Here is a 19,074-nt window from a genome sequence, read left to right on the forward strand (position 1 = left end):
GTACTTTATAAAGTTTTTGACATATGACTTAAAACGATTCTTAGATTAAATGACACTCCTGTCTCAGTTTGAGGATTTGATTTTTGCGTATTCTGTATGGACTATAGAACATGCATATTCTCCTTGCAGATAATCAGTTAAAGCTAAGCCAGAACCTATTCCAGAATGTTTAATACGTTTTGAAGGTTAGGTTGCTATGCATGTTTGCTGAACAGAAACAGGAAAAATGGCAGACTACTCTCATGTGATGAACTCATGCTGTGTAAAGTTCACTCCCTGCAACTGCTTGTCATGCATACACACACATGAAAATCTGCTCATCCTTAACAAAATTATAGAAGTACAAAGTGAAAAATAGGTAGCATATGCCTGTTGTTAACAGTTTTATTCTTATTTATTTGCCCATGTTATGGGTGTACTGTGCTGTTTTGAACCGGTGGTATGGAAGGGTGCAAAACAGCCTTCCCAAATACGTTTGAGCAGAATGACATGCATGCAGCATTTTCAGTTTTCATGTAAACAGATAACAGAAATATTCTTACCTGCCTAAATACAAACAGAAGTTCTAGCAGATGATTGCTTCCACTTTATTCATTTCAACATGTTCATTCAACCTGATAAAACTTCATTCTACAGACAGTGCTTAGTATTTCTCAAACAATAAAAGCCACTACTTTTGCTGATCTGGTGGTGAAAGTATGTGTGACTTTATAGTAAAGGCAGTGTTTCTTGGTATTTTGTGACTTCGTTTTAGAAATGCATGTGTTTTATTTTGTATATCTTCCTCTCAGATGTAGTAAAAGCTTGATGGGTTTTTTGATACAATCAAAAATACTCAGTGAAATTCTGATGGCTGGCTGCTGGAAGGTATTAAAACACTAGATTTCATTTGAACATCAGTTATGGGGAAGAAAACTATACTTGCGAATATCCCTGTTCTGCAGTTATTTGTATGTATGACTAGTTCTGTAGGACTACTTAGGCGTAAAGATAGCATGTTAATAAATTCAGGGTTTGTATAATTGCTGTCCTGTTCTCAGAAGGCGTGTTTATGATATTAGCTAAGAACATAAAGTCCAGTTCTTAAACTGTTCTCTTAGCTTTCCAGCGCGTGTTGCCTGAAGTGGTGCGTGCAAAACAATACATGCTAAAATAAAGTGTGAAACATCTCGAACTTTTTTGAAGAGGGGAAGATTTACAATCAGATATTGTTCCATTTCTGAGCTTTCTCAGTGAAAGTGGAGGAAAGTGAAAGAGCTGTTTTACAAAAGGTCTTGACGTTATTCACAGAATGGTGGGAATAGCACAGGCTAGTGAGTGTGTGGGAACTCATTCTGTCTGTAAGACTGTCTTATAATGCATAGACGCTGTGAGGACTACAGAGGTACCAGTCTCTGTTCACTGAATAGTTAATTATTTTATTGAGAGTGGAATAGCTTCAACAGCGAAGATCGATGTTTCTACAGAATACCCTGTAGGTCAAGAATTCCTGAACTTACTGGCTGACAAATTGTACGATACCACCGTAGACAGAGAACTGTGGTTTTAGAATGGCAGCTTTAACTGTCACAGCTGTGAGTTTTGTGCTGGACTTCCCAAGTATACTAGGGGTGATACGCTTCCGGCTTTACAGTCTCTTCTGTGGAGGTAGCAGCTCTCAGCTCTTTGTCAGTCTACATGAAGGAGGAGATGCCACTTACTGCTTCAGGTGATACGATGATTTGGGATTTTTTGGGGTGGGTTTGGTGATGACAGCAATTTTTCGAATGGTGGGAGGTCCAAGTTCAAATCATGGCTGTGAACTAGGCATCCTCTAAGCTATTATATTGGTATCCTCCTCTTAGACAAAAGAGGTTAGGGAGGAAGAGAAAAGCACCAGTAACACTTTCATTTATGCAATTTGAACCATTTTGTTTTGGCTGAAGGTGCAGTAGAAATCATTAGCAGTTTTGGCTGACTTGGGTTCCAGTTCTACTCGGAAGTTCAGTTTCTGCCCTTTGGGTTAGAGGCTTCTGACGGTATGTCTGATTATGTTGCAGTGAAGTAACAAGTTTCTGCCTGTCAGCTAATTGTGATAAGTATGTGATCTTAACTGCCCATATGAATTGTGAGGTAAAACTTAAATACAGAGGTTTGAGCTAGCACGTTGCACTTAGCAATTGTGGTAAACTAGGCAAGAACACTTAAAGTCAATTAGTTTGGCTCTGGCAATGGGTGGTAACTTACATGGGTTGCGTAATTTGATCGTGTTTGATTGTGTTGCCCGTTCCCTTAGTCCTGTTCTTTGTACCTATATTTTGAATGTAAGTTTACCAGTAAATGTGCCTCTTAAAAATTGTAATTTTTCTACAGGAGCAAGCACCTTTTTTTGTGTTGACCAAACAAGTTTGCTGCTTTATTTTTATCCAGTTGTACTCTGAGCAGATACTGCCAACTGAATAGGTGGGATTTGTCAGTTATGTAGTATAGTATATTTTTCCCTGAGGAAATTAGTTCAGACTATCCTGGAAGAAGGAGTTAGAATTCATGTACTGTTAGGTGTACACGGTGTGTTAAATTAATAGTACAGTGTAAGTAAATCACAAAGGTAACTCGATAATGGTGCAAACCTTTGCTACATTTTTAAGAAAACAAGCAAACATTTTTCTAAAAAAACCCGAACAAACCCACTCATCTGCCGTGGTTTATAAAGATTTTAATCTTTGTCATGCTTTAATTTAGGGGATATATGTGTTTCCTTTTCTTTAACCTGAAAAACTTGAGGGATAGTTTACTGGTTATAAAAGTTAGAAATAGAGATTTCTTCACAGTCTTGCTGCTGGAAGTAGAATAAAGTCAAGTTAGCTATTTTGTAATCTTATATTTGTATTGAGTAATGCAGTGTATTCGCTTAATCGTGTGTCTCAGGTTGGTAATAGTTAATCTGTACCACTGAAACAATTGATATCCCACTTAAGCATGCCTAGATCCCAGGCAGGATAGATATTTTGTGAGGTGTTTCTTTAAAGTTAGAGCCGCAGCTTTCTTCTTTACTATTTGTCCATATTCAATGAACTGAACGGTTGCATTTTTGATCTAGTATAGCTATTTTATGCTAATAGTAAGACTTCATTTTGTGTGCTCTGTTACAATCTGCTGCTTCTTGTTCTACCCCTCCCCTCCCCAGGTCCTATAAATAGAGGTTAGCAGGATATCCTTCACGGTGGTTCTTCAGCAGTTACTGGAACTCATGAACTCCAGTTAGATTCCCTCTGGTGTATGGCAAAGCAGCAAGGACACAACTACCAGTATCTGTGGTTGGAGGAAAGGTTAACATAGTCTTTTGTGCATTTTGGCACTCTTTGTGTCTTTCAGAAAACAGTAAAAGCTGCTACCTGTTGTAGCTGCCTAAAACGATTCCTATATTCCAGTAAGTGCAATAGGCTGTGTTTTTAAGTCAGTGCTGCCTCACACATGTCCTGGGAGAGTTCTTAAGCAGCAGTTCAAATGCTGTTTGGATAGGTTAGAGGGAAAGGACAATAGGAGAGTGCTACTAGAGTTTAGGCTGAATTTAGTCCCTTTTCTAAACTATGAGACATAGATTGAAATTATTGCAGAAGTAGCGTACAGCGCTTTGAGGATGGAAGTTGCTTTGTTGCTTTTATGAGTGTATCACGGTAATTGAAGGGTCATCGTCGCAGTGATCCTGAAAGAGCCGCGTTTGTTGCTTCTGGACTGAACTGTTTCCAGGAATATTGAAAGCTGTGGCATTCTATTAGAGATTCTTGGTAAGAGAAGGAATGAGGTGAACGGCTTTTCAGGAGACATGCTGGCCTTATTAGCACAGCACTGATCCTAAGAGACAGATAAGTTTCAAAAACAAAATTCTATTCTGTGTACTTTTATGATGTCATTTTCGTATGAGTGTCTTTTGTAAAAAAGAAGTTTCTCCTCAGTGATTCAGAATTTGTGAATGGTCTTTCTAGGCCACAGAAATAGCTTAGCTGATGAAGTACTATTTAGCTTCATTGCCTGGGGTTCATATCTGGTCAAATTTAAATCTCACTTTATTTTCCAAAGAATGTAGCCTGACAGCCATGAATTTTGTGGTGATCTCTTACCTTCAGCAGCACCTAATACTTAGTATGCTTCACAGCCGATGGTCAAGAATTTAAAACTTACATTGATCCTCTGAGACATAGCTTAGCGACGGAAGTTTAGCAGACATCATTATCTTTCTCCTTTTCTTAGTTGTTCAAGGAAGAATGGGGACCTGAAGAGGAAAGGTATGAGTTTGATAGGAGAACGAAAATGTATATGACTAACAAACACTGTTTCTTTTAGTAGATCCTGCTTCTTTCTGTGCTGCTTCTTTTCTGTAGGTTTTATTTAGTAAGTATATAAAATGGAGCCATACCTCTTCGTAAACAAAGAGACGTTTTTATGGCAAAGAACCTTCAGCAAGATAGCAAAGCCAGGGAAGTTAGTTCAAGTATTAAAAGGTATTTTTACCTTCCTACTGTGTTATCTCATGCTTAAAACAGATAAATAGACTTAAGATCATACATCAAGCTTGAGATACCCTGAAGGATATAAGCCTCATCTTTTTTCTTCTGTGCCAATGGGATAAGTCTCACAAGATGACACTTTCACTTCTTTCCTAGTAGTTTCAGGTTTGGAAAGCGTATGAGTTGCCTTTTTTCTTTGACCATGTGTCTTATGTTTTTCCCATGGAACCCCTGTTCCTTCTCTGTTGGCATGCGCACATCTGTCTGGTTTTGCTTTTCTTGTAATGAATTCAGTAACGAAGTGAAACTGATAGTATGTCTACATTTCAGCTTGCTCTTATTCTGAAGACATGCTGTGACCAGACATGCTGTCTTTTTAGGATTCTGAGGTAGGGCTGTGGGTAAATTTGAAAATAGAGATTCTCCCCTTTGCTTCAAAAACCCATAGTTCTCAGGTTTGTGTGTAAAATAGACGCTCAAAGGGCATTAATTATAGAATGGCAGAAATTTAAAATTTGTTGCTTGAAAGACTGAAAACTAAAGGCCATCATCCTATTCCTTCTCCCATTACGCACCCCTCCTAGTACACCTCACCCAGGGCTTATGAACTGGACCAGGTTCTACAGTTTGAGTTGGAAGGCTGCCTTAGTTCACTCGTGCCATGTGTTTTCTATAGTACTTCCATACCTTGAATTTTAATTTGGGGGTGGTTAGTAGCATGCTCTTTAAATAGCAGGCAATATAGTTAGTCTCCCTTTTGCTATCTGCTATAGTTTAATGAGTGGCTTATCTTTGTTATTTAATTCCATTTATTAGCCTGAAAATGAGCAGGTGATTTTACTGCCTTTGAGGTTCTTGGCTTTATAGATATTTTATCCCACATTTCTATTCTGTTCTGAAAAGTATGCAGAAATACTCCTGAATCAATATATTGTATTGTGGCTTGAGTTTAGTAGGCTTTTTAATACCTCCACTTTTGTAGTACATAGGTTGATACAGAGCAACAAAGAAATTATTCCTTTTAAAAATGTGCCGCTACAGCACACAGACTTTCAAATGTAAGGAGGGAGGTTCCAGAAATGTTTGGAAATTCTTAAATTGAAATTGTATCCTAAGCTAGAGCTAGTGTAAAACAAAACTGTGTGATTTTTTTCATACTGTTTTCAATAGGTGAGACTATTATAACTGAAATAGTAAAGTTTTTCTTATGACATTTGCCTTAATGATTTTGATAACATTTTGTGGCTAAGCCTTTTTACTAATTTTTCTACATTAATTTTTCCTTGTGTATGAAAGAATCCATGCAGACAGCAGGAGACAATTATTTTTAATATATTGAAATTATCAAAACTGAGTAAAGGTTCAAGCCTTGAATAGTCCTTGGATTAATTAGTTCTTATGTAAAAATAAAGTTTCGCTTCATTTCTTTTCCCATGCTGTCTCTCGCCCTGTGGTGCCCCCCCATCCTAGTAAACGGGATAGCCTGGGTGGTTTTCATTGCCGAATGAATAGAACGGGGGCAGTGAGCAGTAGGAATAGAGTCAGAGCTAAACTCCTGTTTTTTCTTTAGTCTGTGGTGTCACTATATGGGGAAGGAAGCTAGGGAACAACTAGGAGCAGGGTTTTTTTTTTTCTCGTTCTCCAGACATCCAGTTATGGTTGGTAAAAGCAGCAAGTCATTTCTAACAGGCCAAGCTTTACAGGGCAGAGCATTCCAGGGACAGGCTCCTATTGTGAGGCAGTACACTGGAAACACTCTCAAGCTGCAAATTATTGTTGCCTTTGTTACATCCATCAAATTTCTTTTATATTTTAAATAAAGTGTCAGGTTTTGTGTCTAGATTGTTTCTTGAGCTGATCGTGGTGCCCTTTGAGGAATTAGATGTATTATTGGAAGGACAATCTTCTGAAAATAGCTGGGTTTTTTTCATATATTGGTTTGGGAAATGTGTATGAAAGAAGATCCAGGTCTAATTGAACATATGCAAATGTAAGGTACCTAGGCATCTTGCTGAACAGTTTCCCCTTCTAACAGTGAAAAACCATGAGGAACTAGTAAGGTTGTTAAATTTTTGATTTACCCATCTTTAAAACATGGTTTTGACACATGTAACTGCGATACTGAAAATTAAATAAAAATCAGCTTTAAAATAGTCATTTGGTATTCTAAAATCTTATGAAAATTTAAAAAGGCAACAAAGTTTTGATGTGCTATTCCAAGAGATAGTGATGGGGGTGGGTGTGAAGAGAGGGCAGAATACATATATATACACGTGTATATATATGCATATCCATGTATGTGTGCATATGTATTTATATATATAAATATTTGCATCTCAATTTGCATATTTCAGCTGCAGTTCATCCTGAGCTGTAAATATCCGTGTGTACTGACCTCTTTGCTTTTACTATGTTTTTGTTGCTGTTGCCCAGAGTGCTGGCTGTAGCAGCAAAGGAACAATTTACAGTGATCTGCTCAATCCTGTTCTTCCAAAGCTCTTGTTTATTTCTGCCTTATTAGCCTTAGTTTCAGCCTCTCGTGTTCTTTAATTAATGACTTCTCCAAGCTACCATATTCTTCATTGCATCCTCCCTGCCTACTTCAGTGCATCTAGCTGATTTCCTTTTTTCCTGCCCTCTGGCAGTTTCTTTTTCATTGGATTTTTATTTTTTTTCTTAACCCCCCCCCCCCCCCCCCCCCCCCAGTTGCAATGATATTCGTGGGATGCCTTTTAAGACACTTCTTTTTACTTTTTGCTGCCACTTGTTTATTATCATCTTCTGTCCTATGGTGAGCTCTCCTAGTTTCCTGGTTGCATTCCTGAAATACGGACGCTGAAGTGCTGCTTTCACACTGGCTTCTTTGTTCTTGTTATATGGGACTGGCTCCTTTTTCTGGAGCACCAGTTGCTTCTTCGTGTGTAAAGGAAAGGATATGGAGTGCCCATTTTAACGTTGGCTCATGTTTTCTTCCTCCATCTCATTTTTTGAGCCTTCTGGTGGTTTGTTTGTGGGTGTTGGTTTTTGGGAATCTATTTATTTTTTGTCTTTCATTACCTCTTAAAACAGATTTTCATGAGTTTTAATAGCACTGACTTTATTCATCAGGAGTCTTTGCACTTATTCTAAAGAAATATAATTAACATTTGAAATTAAGCTTTTTTCAAAAAAAACAAGTCAACTCAGGCACCTCTCTCCTTCTGTCTTTTATCTGACAGTTTTCATTTGTCTGTACTGTGATTTTTCAGCAAGCAGGGTTGTTAGCTGAATTATGTCTTAATGTCTTGAATGGCTTTAAAAATCATTCTGTCAATAGAACTTGCCTTTTATGGAGATTAGTAATGAAAAGTCATGGTCTTGACTTCATGTTGGTGTTGGAAAAGGTATCTGGCTACCACTGTCTTGCAGGACATATTCCTGGAATAGGAATCAAATTAAAGTAAATGCCTTCTTGCTTTCTCTTTGTATTTTATTGGTGTAAGGCTTTCATTTTGTATTGCTTAAAGTCTTGTTATGACTTCACTTGTCTTTAAATATTTGGCCAAATTTTTTTATCTTCTGCATTGTTTTTTTCCCTTAGCTGGGACAGTGGATAAATCTGTGTAAGTTGATCACTTCACAAGTATATCTTGTAACTTTAACTTAATAAAAAAATAAGTGGTAAATTTTTAAATGACTTCTTACTTTCTATTACACTGTCAAATGAAGTTACTTTTATTCTCTTATTTTGATTTTTGTCAAATAATTGATTAAATTTTTGGCTAGTATTCAAGGGCTCTTTTTTTCTTTATTGTGAAGAGCAAAATTGAATTACGTAATGTAAAATAATTTTTTTCTGTGATTTGTGGGGAATACTTCAAGGTAAAAATGATTACGTGTGTGTAGGAAATGTTGAAGATCTCAATTTTTTTTTTTTTCACTATACAAATCATGACAATATAATGATTCTGCCTTTAGTAAGGCATGGCTTAAATAGGAAGTTAAGTTTATGGGAAGAATAGAAAATATTTAATGAAGCAAAGCACCTAACCATGAGCTGTGGTGTAGAAGGAGGAATTAAAAACTAGTACTGGGATGTCCTGGCTTCTCTTTCTGCTTGGAAGATGGGAAGGAGGTTGGAGAAGAGAGAACAGTCCTGGCAAGCCAATGTGGATCATGCTTCCACGTCTAATGACCAGTAGAACAAACGTCTGCACAGTATGCCGTAGAAACGTAGTGTAGCATACAGCGTAATTTTTGCAACTGGTTATTTTATGATGTGAAATTACAACAGCAGCTTATGGAGTATATGGAATCCACTGTAGATCCAGAGTAGGCAGAATGGTCTGGAAAGTGGTAAAATGTGCATTGGATTTTGGTATATTCTGGTGTGTGTGCGTGCGTGCTTATGTGTGCCTGACTATAGGGCTGTTATTTAAAAACAAACATCCCCAAACCCCTTACTTCACTATTCCCTTAAAATGCTCTACAAGAAGCAAAGTTCGTTAATAATGTCACTCTGTCCAGGTGGTGCTGGGGACCTGAGGAAAATGTATCCCTCGTCTCTCAGCTTTCTGTGTTCCGCCCTTCATAGATGTTTGATCAGCTCTGACAGTTCTGTCTGCGAGTTTTAGTTTCTCTCAGTTTCTGAAATGTGAAGATAATACTTGTTTTCAGAATTAATGGTCAATACTGGAAGACAGTAGTGTGTTTTCTGCGTTCTTAGGTTCAAGACTTTTTGAAAGTGTTTTTTAATAAATTTCCTCACATGTGAGTTGTAAGTCATGGTGATGCTATTTGTGAAAATGAAGTTTGAGGGTTTTTTACTTAGAGACGCACTTTCAGATTTGAAGATCTGAACATCTGAACATCCTACTTGTATCCTATGTGTTTTGAATACTGAATATGCTTTCTGTGAATTCGGACTTTAAAAAAAAGAAAAAAAAAAAGAGTATTTAAATCTAGCACTGCAGAATCCCTTTTTGAACTTAATGGCCTTAACAGAATAGCCGCCTTAGCTTCTGATTAAAAGTCTTTGAAATTGTGTGCCTGGTCTATGTTTATAGAAACGGGATCAGAATTATTCTGTAAGTCAGGTTCATAGAGTGCGTCAAACTGTCACCTATAAAGACGCAGTAGCTTCTGAAAACATGTCCTTGAGGAATTAACTTTTCCACTGGGTGATGTTAGTATGGAGAATAGTGAAGGGGATTCTCCAAAACAGCTGGTGCAGTTAATTTTAATAATAATATGGTATGGTCACAGCAAACGAAATGGTAAACATCTCCATTAAAGAATTTTGCAATGCCTGTATATAGTGGGATAATTTGAAAAGTTAGTATTGATTTGATCACCATTTGGTAAGCAGATATTCAGGCTAACTTAAATCAAGCAGCTGTTATTTCTCTTTTATATTGCTTTTATAAAATAGCAGGTTGCCATACCATAAGTTAGCAGTGCGTGTATCATAAGTTAGCAGATACTCATTCTTAGACACAAATGGACCTTTGACACAGCCCTATCAAAATCTGGTAAATCAGTGAATACGGGTTAGTTCACAAGGAATATAGCTTTGAACATTGTCTAGAAATATCTGCCTGTTAGTCTCTTTATTTCAAGGACCAGCCAGTATTGTGGTGATACATAGTGTGGAATGTCATTAATCAATCAGTTGTCTGAAATGTTGTCTTTTTGGTTAACTGCTTAAACTTCAGAATACATTTTTAATATTTATTTTCTCTGTTTAGCTCTTTTCACTGATGGAGATGAAACCTCCTATTTCCCGAGCAAAAATGATTCTCATCACAAAAGCTGCCATTAAAGCTATTAAGGTAAAGTACAATAGAGCAAACAGGAAACTGTAACAGTAGCGATGTTTCATTATTTTACTTCTAAGTAAATGCATCTCTGGATTTCCCAGTCTTAGCTTCATGGGTGTTTTATTCTAGCTGGAGTTAAGAATGTTATCTAGAAACAAGTGGGTGGTGAATATCATCTCTTGGTTTTAGACTAGTAGTATAATGCCAGCTTGATTTTTTTTTTTTTTTTTTTAATCATTGCTTTTTAATGCTACACCCACTAGGGTGTTGTGATTTCTATGTAATAAAATTTTAAATGTTGCAGGATGCAGCTGCACTGTAGCATATTAAAACATTAGTGGACTTAGAAAATAAATCCAGAAAGCTCTCACTTATAGTCTAGAAGCAGTATGTCTCTTGTGTACACACTGACGCACTTTTGGCAGAGAGGATGGCTTGTTTTTGTCTGTTCCCGCCATGAAATCTTTTTTTCTGTGCTTGATTAACTTAGCTTGATAACATAGTTTCTTTTAGAATGTGACTACAGTATTTTGTTTGTAGTCTTTCCTAAATGGTAGTAAGCACAGAGTTAAAATACTTCTAAAATGATGCACCACTGCTGAGTAGACGATGAATTAATTTATGCATTTATTTTCCAGCTCTACAAGCATGTCGTCCAGATTGTAGAGAAGTTTATCAAAAAGGTAAAAAATAATTACTAATAAAGATATTGTCTGCATCTGTTACTAGGTATTATTAATAATGTTGGTAAATAACCAAAAAGGCTTCTGTTATTCAAGGATTGAGGGAGGAAATTCTGTGTTGTTAGTATTTGGTATCTCTTTGTCTGCATAATTTCCTTGTTTCAGTTTTCTGTAGTACATTAAAAAGGGGTGAAGAAAAAAACTGTACTGTTCCCCTTCTTCCTCTACCCAGCAACTGGGGAGGAAACTGGAGGTACTGAACTTTCAAATTAATTTGCACTGGCTAAGATAATACATATTTTCGGAAAATACAGTTTTCATGCTTGCCTGGGCATGTAGAACAACAGGCTAGAATGTAATGCTTGCTAAAACCAACTATCATGCTGCCTTAAGTACGTTCCTCTGAGTGAACGGGAAAGCTGCTCTTTCTTTCATTCAGAGTCCTTCAGAGACCTCCAAAGAGAAGCACTTCAAATTAAATTCAGGAGAATAGAGTTGGTGGAAGTAGCTCCGTGCACTGCATGTGAGGTAGCTTGATAGTAGAGTTGTACTGTACTGTAGTAGATCTGTTGTTGCGGTCACATGCTGTCAAGCTAAAGGTGCTTCAAAAGCAGTGATTGAGAAGATAAAAGCTGCTTCACACTGTCCAGGTTATTTACTCGGTCTCAAATGTGAAAGCATGTTCTTCTCCTTTCTTTTCCATTTCTACAAACAAAACAAAAGTAAAGTACCAAGAGAATTCTGCATAAAACCAAACAAATTAATTTTTTTATACCCGAGTATACTAAGTATAGATTTTGTGTAAGGTTCTAAGGTGGATGCATGTTACCGTTTTAGTATCACTGCATAATGGAAAATTATTTTTATTTTTTTAGTGCAAACCGGAATATAAAGTCCCTGGATTGTACGTTATTGACTCTATTGTTCGTCAATCTCGTCACCAGTTTGGAACGGACAAGGATGTTTTTGGGCCAAGATTCTCTAAAAATATTACTGCCACATTCCAGTATTTGTATCTCTGTCCATCTGAAGACAAGGTACAACTACAATTTCTCAAGTGTCGTTGTGAATTGATAACAGTGCTACCTTGGTGTTTCCCCCTATGTGAAATCTAATTTGGTGATTTTCTATGTCCGTGGTAGTGAATTTTATTATATGAAATGGTAAAATATAGAAAAAGGTTATCAAAGGTGATAGTTAAACAAAAGTTCGAGTTAAAATAGTATTTTGCCTAACGTTATCAGTTTTGTTTTGTCTGTGTAGACACTTCAGCAGTACGTTTGACTATGCCAAAAGTTGTCTTCTTGAGGCTCCTTCAGGAAAACTTACTATGGAAGGTCATGTCTCCCACAAAAAGAAAGTGTTACAGGAGAAGCTCCGTTGTTGTAGGCAGTGAAGGTTCTGCTCCCAAATATTTTCTAAGAAAATAATCATGTTGATTTTGACAGTCTTTGAAATCCCATACTTGAGAATTTCATTGCTGCTCTCCATTGTCAAGAATTATTTAAGTTTCTTCGTTTTGCTGTACTTGCTGATAGAACAGAAGCTTGGAAAGTATCCTGAATTCACGATGGTTGAGGTTGCTACCAACAGAAGATAGCTTTTATGCCCTCTGTCAGAACAATTTCAAGAGTCCCAATATTAATGTGTTTTAGAAGTTGCCAGTTGGTTCCCAGAAAATCGCCTACTTGCTCCTTTTCTTAATTATAGTACCATAAGAGCAAAACACTCTTTTTCTAAGAGACTTTCCCCCTGACTTTCTAACTAAGCTTTTGAAAGTCTTTGATGCTTGGTAGTTTTCTAATGTAAAACGTTTAGACCTTTAGGCTTTGAATCTGATATTCTGGAGCTTCTGGGTTAACATCCTCGTGAAATAGAGCAGTCCCTTTTCATTTCTGCCTTTGTGGCTACCATTTCGTTCATCTAAATGAATTAGACTATCCAGTCTGCTTTGTGGAACTACCTGATATCTCACTGCTAAAATAATTTAGATGCTTTCCACTAGGGGAATAATACTATTTATAACATGGGTGCTTTAATGACTTTCCAGTGCCTAAACAAAAAAACTGATCTGCAGATACACAATAACTATGATTGATATCCAAAGAGAATGATACTCCTTTTTTTTTTTTTTTAACAGCCTTTCTGTAAGATTAATATGTGAGAACAAGAGTATTAAATTTATTCATTGTTTGGCGTTCATATTGTTTTCCAAGTCTTCTGGAGAGAGACAATACCCAAAGACAAAAATTGCTGCTGTTTTAAAGTTAACTGTTTTTCAGACCAAAAATCTTATTTAAAAATAGCTGTTTCAGATTTCTCTCAAATTGATCTTATTGTAAAAAACCTCTTGTGAAATTCTTTAATCACTTAGCTTATGAATGTATAGGTGGATTTGCATGGGTGTATATAACTGAGTCACAGTAAGGCATTTTATTGTTGAAACAAGAAAGAACAGAATTGATTTGTTCTTAGCAGCTACAGTAGAAGTCAAAAGTACTTAAAACGTGTATGTGTGCAAGTCAGGTGACTAAGTATACAAAAAGGACAGGTATGTCAATATAACAGGTATTCTGACTTTTACCCGCTTGCATGTACCAACTGAAGTAGCACATCTAGCTAGATATTATTGTTTAAAACTGGGGTAAAGAAGGCAAGACTAGTTTCCACCTTGTTCCTGAAAGCTTCATTGTTCTTAATGTTAAAAAAAGAAAGGAGCTTAAAATAACAGCTGACAATCAGAAGTTCTAATTTAATCTTTCTGCAGTGATCAGTTAGAATGTTTTCCACTTGCTTTCCTGATATTTTGAATAATAATGGAGATGGGTTTTATGGTATCAACATTAATTTGTTGGGTTAGTAGAAAAAAAATTCAAGCAAACAGTCTTCTATCTAACTTTAAAGCTTTGTTCTAGCATTTTATGGTCGAATTGCCCCTCTCTTCATTAGGGTTTTCCAGCTCATCTTCGTTTTCTCTGTCTTTCTCGTTGCATTTGTTGTTTGTGTCACCCCTTTATGACCATCTGTGAAGAAATGGTGGGGCTGATGTGACTTCCTCTATTGTATATCAAACCTGGATTTTCCGACTGGCCAGAACAGTTTTAGAAAAATGGCACAAGTTGCTTTTTATTAAAGTGGGTGGTAAAATAAGTTGGCAGTTTGTATCTTTGCCATGTAAAAGGTCTTGCTGACCTACGTGACAACACTGGGGTTGTTAAATAGGTGTGTCTGATTATGTTGAACTCCTAAACTGCTCAAACCTTTCTTCTCAACGTACAGAAGATAAATTTGGAGCTTGTGAGTTAGGAAAGCAGTGTATAGCGTTGACGCTTGCCTTTGTTTCAACAGAGTAAAATAGTCCGTGTCCTGAACCTTTGGCAGAAAAATGGAGTATTTAAAATTGAAATAATTCAACCCCTTCTGGATATGGCAGCAGGAACTAGTGCCACTGCACCAATGACAGAAAATGCTACTAATAATGAAGGTATGAATGACATTGTAATTTCTTCTTTTAATAGGGCAAATGATAGTAGCTTGTTTGTTTTCACATTAAGGCATCTACTATTAGTTTCAACAGTAGCATATTAATAAACTCAACTTTGTTGTCACCATTATGTGGAGCAGCTGAACTCATTCTAAGTAATTGCTGATACTGTGCTTCAGAAATTATCAGAATGTGAACACTTATTTGGAAAATATCTAAAATTTATATTGTGTATGCATATGTACGTACATACGTGCACACTTTACTTACAGATTACTTCAATATCCCCTCTTAAAAAAATCTTTAATTTTTTTCCTTCGGTCTGAAATATTTTTCTGTTGCTTCTCAGTTTTGTAATTGTGATGTCATTTTTTAATGTTAGAATCTAAATAAGTAAAGCGTGATCTTTCACGTTTAGAGCTTCATTTTTCTTTGAATCAACTCAGTATCTGAAAGCAACAGCTGTCAGTGTCTTTCAATATGCAGCCCTGAAACATTTTAACTGGTGTTTCAAATCCAAATTCTTGAACAGTAAATTTATGCCTGGCAGTAGGCTTTTACACGGGCTACTGGTTGAAAACCACTGACCTAAAGAGTAAAGTAATGACTGCCTGCCCACAGTATTTTCACTGACCTATTTTATGCCACATGAAAAGCTGGTAGTGAAGTTACAGAAATGTGGATGAGAATATGCATAACACAATTCTCTCTTTCTCTGGAGGGCCTTCTTTTTGAGTTTGCCCTCTGTATTTCAGACTTAGCTTTGGTAAGCTCCTTGTTCATTGCACTCATGTTTTGGAGTAGGACTGTCAAAAAATGTAATGGAGTGAGTGTGGTGTGTTGATAAATAAGACAACAAAATAATGACATGCAATAGCAGAAGTGAAATTGTCTCCAGTGTGTTTAGGGAAACATATCTTTCCTATTGACATGTTTTATAAACATGGCGGGGGGGGGGAGGGGAATGGCTTGGCAAGTGGGCTCGGGTGCAAGCTGATGGCTATAAAATTTCATTTGGATGTGACAGGTGAGTGGCGCTGTTTTTCCATCTTTGTTTCATCACTAGTAGCTAAGAAGTTGGGTTCCTTCTGCATAGATTTTCATGTACAGAATTACTGATTTCAGTGAGATTATTGAGATGCACCAGGGGGGATAATTTGGCCCTGAAATAACTATGCTAATGAATAATAATAAATATATTAATGCATTGTGTGAAATAGAAACTGTTTAGCTCATAATGCTACAAGGTCTGTTTAGCCAAGAAAAGAGAGAGAGAGAAATGCAAATATTCTCCCTTGAGCAAGCAAACATCCTTCTGAATATATACAGGAAGTAATTTGGGAGTTAATTTATATTTTAAAACAATCACGTATCTTTTTGCAGTATTTTTATGTAGCATCTGACTTCTGGGAAAATATTATTCAACATGTTTTTCTCTGCTTGCTGCACGTCAACACTGCAGTTACTTAAACTGCAAACAGATGAATGGCTTTAAAGAAGTTGGTATTGTGAGGCAAACATTTGCTTAATGTCTCAAACTGAAAAATATTTCTATCTATGGGGATTTTTAACTGTCTCTCCATGTACATTTTTGTAGTAGTCCAATAAAATATATTTGCTAAAGAACAGTAACTTGCTCACAGCATGTAGGAATTGATGGTATTACTAATAATTTACTTGGTACTGGCAAAATGTTTATTAAAAAAATTGTAATCTAAAGCTAAGAGAATGGGAAAGCTGCATGTGTAGACAAAGCTAATAGTGTGTCTTAAAATGTGATCTCAGTCTTACTAAAGCTCAGTGGAAATGGGAGTCTTTTCCTGGAAAAATTATTGAAAATTATTTTTATGGTAGGAGGATTTATCTATCAGATGCAGGTTTGGCTTGTGCCTGTACAAAAGTAGCATGTGAACAAACCTCATCAAAAAAAAGAGTTGCTTGTGAAATAATCTTTAAAAGCCTTTACTTGTTACCACACATTTCAGCAAAAGTTCAGTTACTGCTAGAAAACAGAAAATATTAAGAGAAACTCACTTGCTCTTAAAATGAACCATTAGATGATTGGTTTGAAGTACTAATTCAGAAGAAGGAGTCCAGAACTTTGTAACCAGAACTAATATTTTAAGTGTGTTGGTGCACATTGCTTAACGCTGTTTGAGTAATAGTTTTTCTCTTAATTCTTCTGAAATTGCACAGTTATAAACATTGAGTTGTGATCTAAAATACCATGCTGGACTAGCTTTCAGATAGGCCATTTTTCTTTGTTTTCTTTCTTAGCATATGAAATGTGCAGTTGTGAGCTGTGACTGGAGCAGTTAAAGGCAAACTGAATAGAATTGGTGTAGCTTAGGTAGGACTTTAAATAGAGTATTGTAGATAGACACTTGTTTTGAGGAGGTAAGTGCATGCACTGAGGAGTAAGATTAATGTTTTGGAGTAATGTAGTGCTTTCTCAATTCCTATGAAACTCTCAGGTTCACCGCCCCCTCCAGCAAAGGTTTCTTCGGAGCCCCCTCAAGTTACTGCTAACTCAGTACCTACTGTGCCACAGTTGCCCAGTTCTGATGCCTTTGCAGCTGTAGCTCAGTTGTTTCAAACAACGCAAGGACAACAGGTAAACTGTTTATATTTGGGTTCCTTCTACATTCAGTTTTTATGTTAAATGAGGGTGGGAAAATGATGAAAGTAATACCCTTGATTTGAAGCAAAACAAAAGCCTCCCTAAGGTCTTCAGTGGAAAACTTGTAAGAGTTAAAGTCAATATTTGAATGATCTGTCACCCTTCTATCCAGTAAGTATGGTATTTGAGGAAAATTCAGTTCTGAATTGATGCAGTTACAAAGTTTCAAGAACAGGTGGAATATATAAAACAAAATGTTGAGGTTTATTGTTTGATCCACTTAAATGTCTGCAGCGTTGAAAGGCCTAAATACCGAAATCTTGGGATCTGCTGAATTTTACCACTGAAGTATTTAAAAAGTGACTTTTAGTCTTGCTGAAAGTTCTCCGTAGTTCATTCAGATTGTCAGTGGTGTTCATCCTGTGCCATAGTCTCGTTTGATGTAAAATTTATATCCTACAAAGCTTTCAATACTATGTGTTTATGTAAGAATATATACTTAATACTATATATATTTTTGTAGCTTCAGCAAATTCTTCAGACTTTTCAACAGCCTCAAAAACCCCAGTCACCGGTCATAGATAACACTGTGATGGCTCAGGTTCAAGCTATTACTGCTCAGTTGAAAACTACAGCAGCACAACCACAGGAACAAAAAGCTGCTTTCCCTCCGCCTGAGCAAAAAACGTCATTTGACAAAGTAAGTTTTCATTTGTTCTTTGTGTTTAACTTTTGCAGTTCAGCAGAAAACTGTTTAATGGATGTCTCAATGTCCTCCATTTGTTAGGAGAAAAAGGATGCAAATTTTGTTTCTTCTTTTTCTGTTTGGAGGTCGACTTCCTGTTTTTATAGCCTTTGCGTTTTCTGAAGCTGAATAAAACGGATTTGGACAGTTTCTGATTCTGTATTAGAATATAGTTGGCTTTTTTTTCCTGATTCTAACCTTGTCTTAATTACAGAGCTGTTAGATATATAGTAAGACTTCAATAATAAGAATATTTTGGGTGCCAGTTGTATAAGATACAGAAAAAATAGCTGTCTCAATGCAATTTATTTCAGAAGCTGCTAGATCGGTTTGACTATGATGATGAACCAGAAGCAGTGGAAGATTCAAAGAAAGAAGATTCAGCTCCTTCTCCTTCAGTTTCTCAGCCAGCTTTGTAAGTTTTGTGTCATACTAAAATTAACAAATCTTTGTTCTAAAAAATATTTTGTTTAGAAAGCTGATTAAAATTCCAAGTTACTTCAGTGCTTAACTGTTAATAGTCCAAAGCCAAAAACATTGTTAACAACTTCTGGAGGGTTTTTTTTTTTGGTGTTTTTACATTGGTTTGGCATGTTGCGTCCTTGATTGAGGGATGTGTTCTGTAGAGAAAAGCTCAGTTTTGGTTTCAAGATGAGTTCCATGTTTTTATTGCACGAGTGAGTGTGTCAGCATTGTTAGTTATCGGCTGGATTGCTTTACTGGCTGGGGAAAAGATGCTATTCCAAATATTGTTGTAGCTTTAACTTTTTAAAAAAATTAAAATTGGCTTTGCGGCTTTACCTTCTCAAACGTTAAATACCCACGCAAACTAACTACGACTCCTGTTTCCCTTTTGATATGCATTATGATAAAGTCTTAAATTACATGATCACATACTAGTTTTTTCCACAGGACCTCTCTCTCATTCAGTGCACAGGCTGGATGGTGCTCAATACCTGGGTTAGTCAATATTTCTTTTTTTCCTGCTTCAGTATGTGGCCCCGTGTCTTATTTTCTGTATATGCCATCCAAACCCTGCTCTCAAAAACGGAATCACTAACTTTGTCATTAGCTTTCTTAACTGTGTTTATCACCTTGATCACTTTAATGTTCCACGAGTATTAGTTTAATTAAAATGCCTTTTAAGTAAATTGGTAGTATTTCGCCTATAATACAGATGGAACTCTGGAGTACAGAAAGATGAGGTAGGTCAAACATAAGCACTGCTTGTGTGTGCCCAACTAGAGGTCACTGGAC

At 36.5% G+C, this 19,074-nt stretch overlaps 1 protein-coding gene across 3 annotated transcripts in view; it reads left to right on the top strand.

Moving 5' to 3' along the window:
- SCAF4 (SR-related CTD associated factor 4) overlaps positions 1 to 19,074 on the top strand; it is a 46,001-nt gene that overhangs the window by 1,183 nt on the left and 25,744 nt on the right. For 2 of the 3 annotated variants that reach the window (XM_063346756.1, XM_063346760.1), the window contains exons 2-9: positions 10,214 to 10,297; positions 10,924 to 10,968; positions 11,844 to 12,005; positions 14,317 to 14,452; positions 16,927 to 17,066; positions 17,596 to 17,772; positions 18,132 to 18,232; positions 18,730 to 18,777. In XM_063346756.1, coding sequence (XP_063202826.1) covers positions 10,214 to 10,297; positions 10,924 to 10,968; positions 11,844 to 12,005; positions 14,317 to 14,452; positions 16,927 to 17,066; positions 17,596 to 17,772; positions 18,132 to 18,232; positions 18,730 to 18,777 — 893 coding nt within the window. The remainder of the gene's footprint in view (positions 1 to 10,213; positions 10,298 to 10,923; positions 10,969 to 11,843; positions 12,006 to 14,316; positions 14,453 to 16,926; positions 17,067 to 17,595; positions 17,773 to 18,131; positions 18,233 to 18,729; positions 18,778 to 19,074) is intronic. The other variant, XM_063346767.1, reaches the window with a different exon arrangement.

The sequence above is a fragment of the Chroicocephalus ridibundus genome, chromosome 1 (assembly GCF_963924245.1).
Source record: "Chroicocephalus ridibundus chromosome 1, bChrRid1.1, whole genome shotgun sequence".
Classification (NCBI taxonomy): domain Eukaryota; kingdom Metazoa; phylum Chordata; class Aves; order Charadriiformes; family Laridae; genus Chroicocephalus; species Chroicocephalus ridibundus.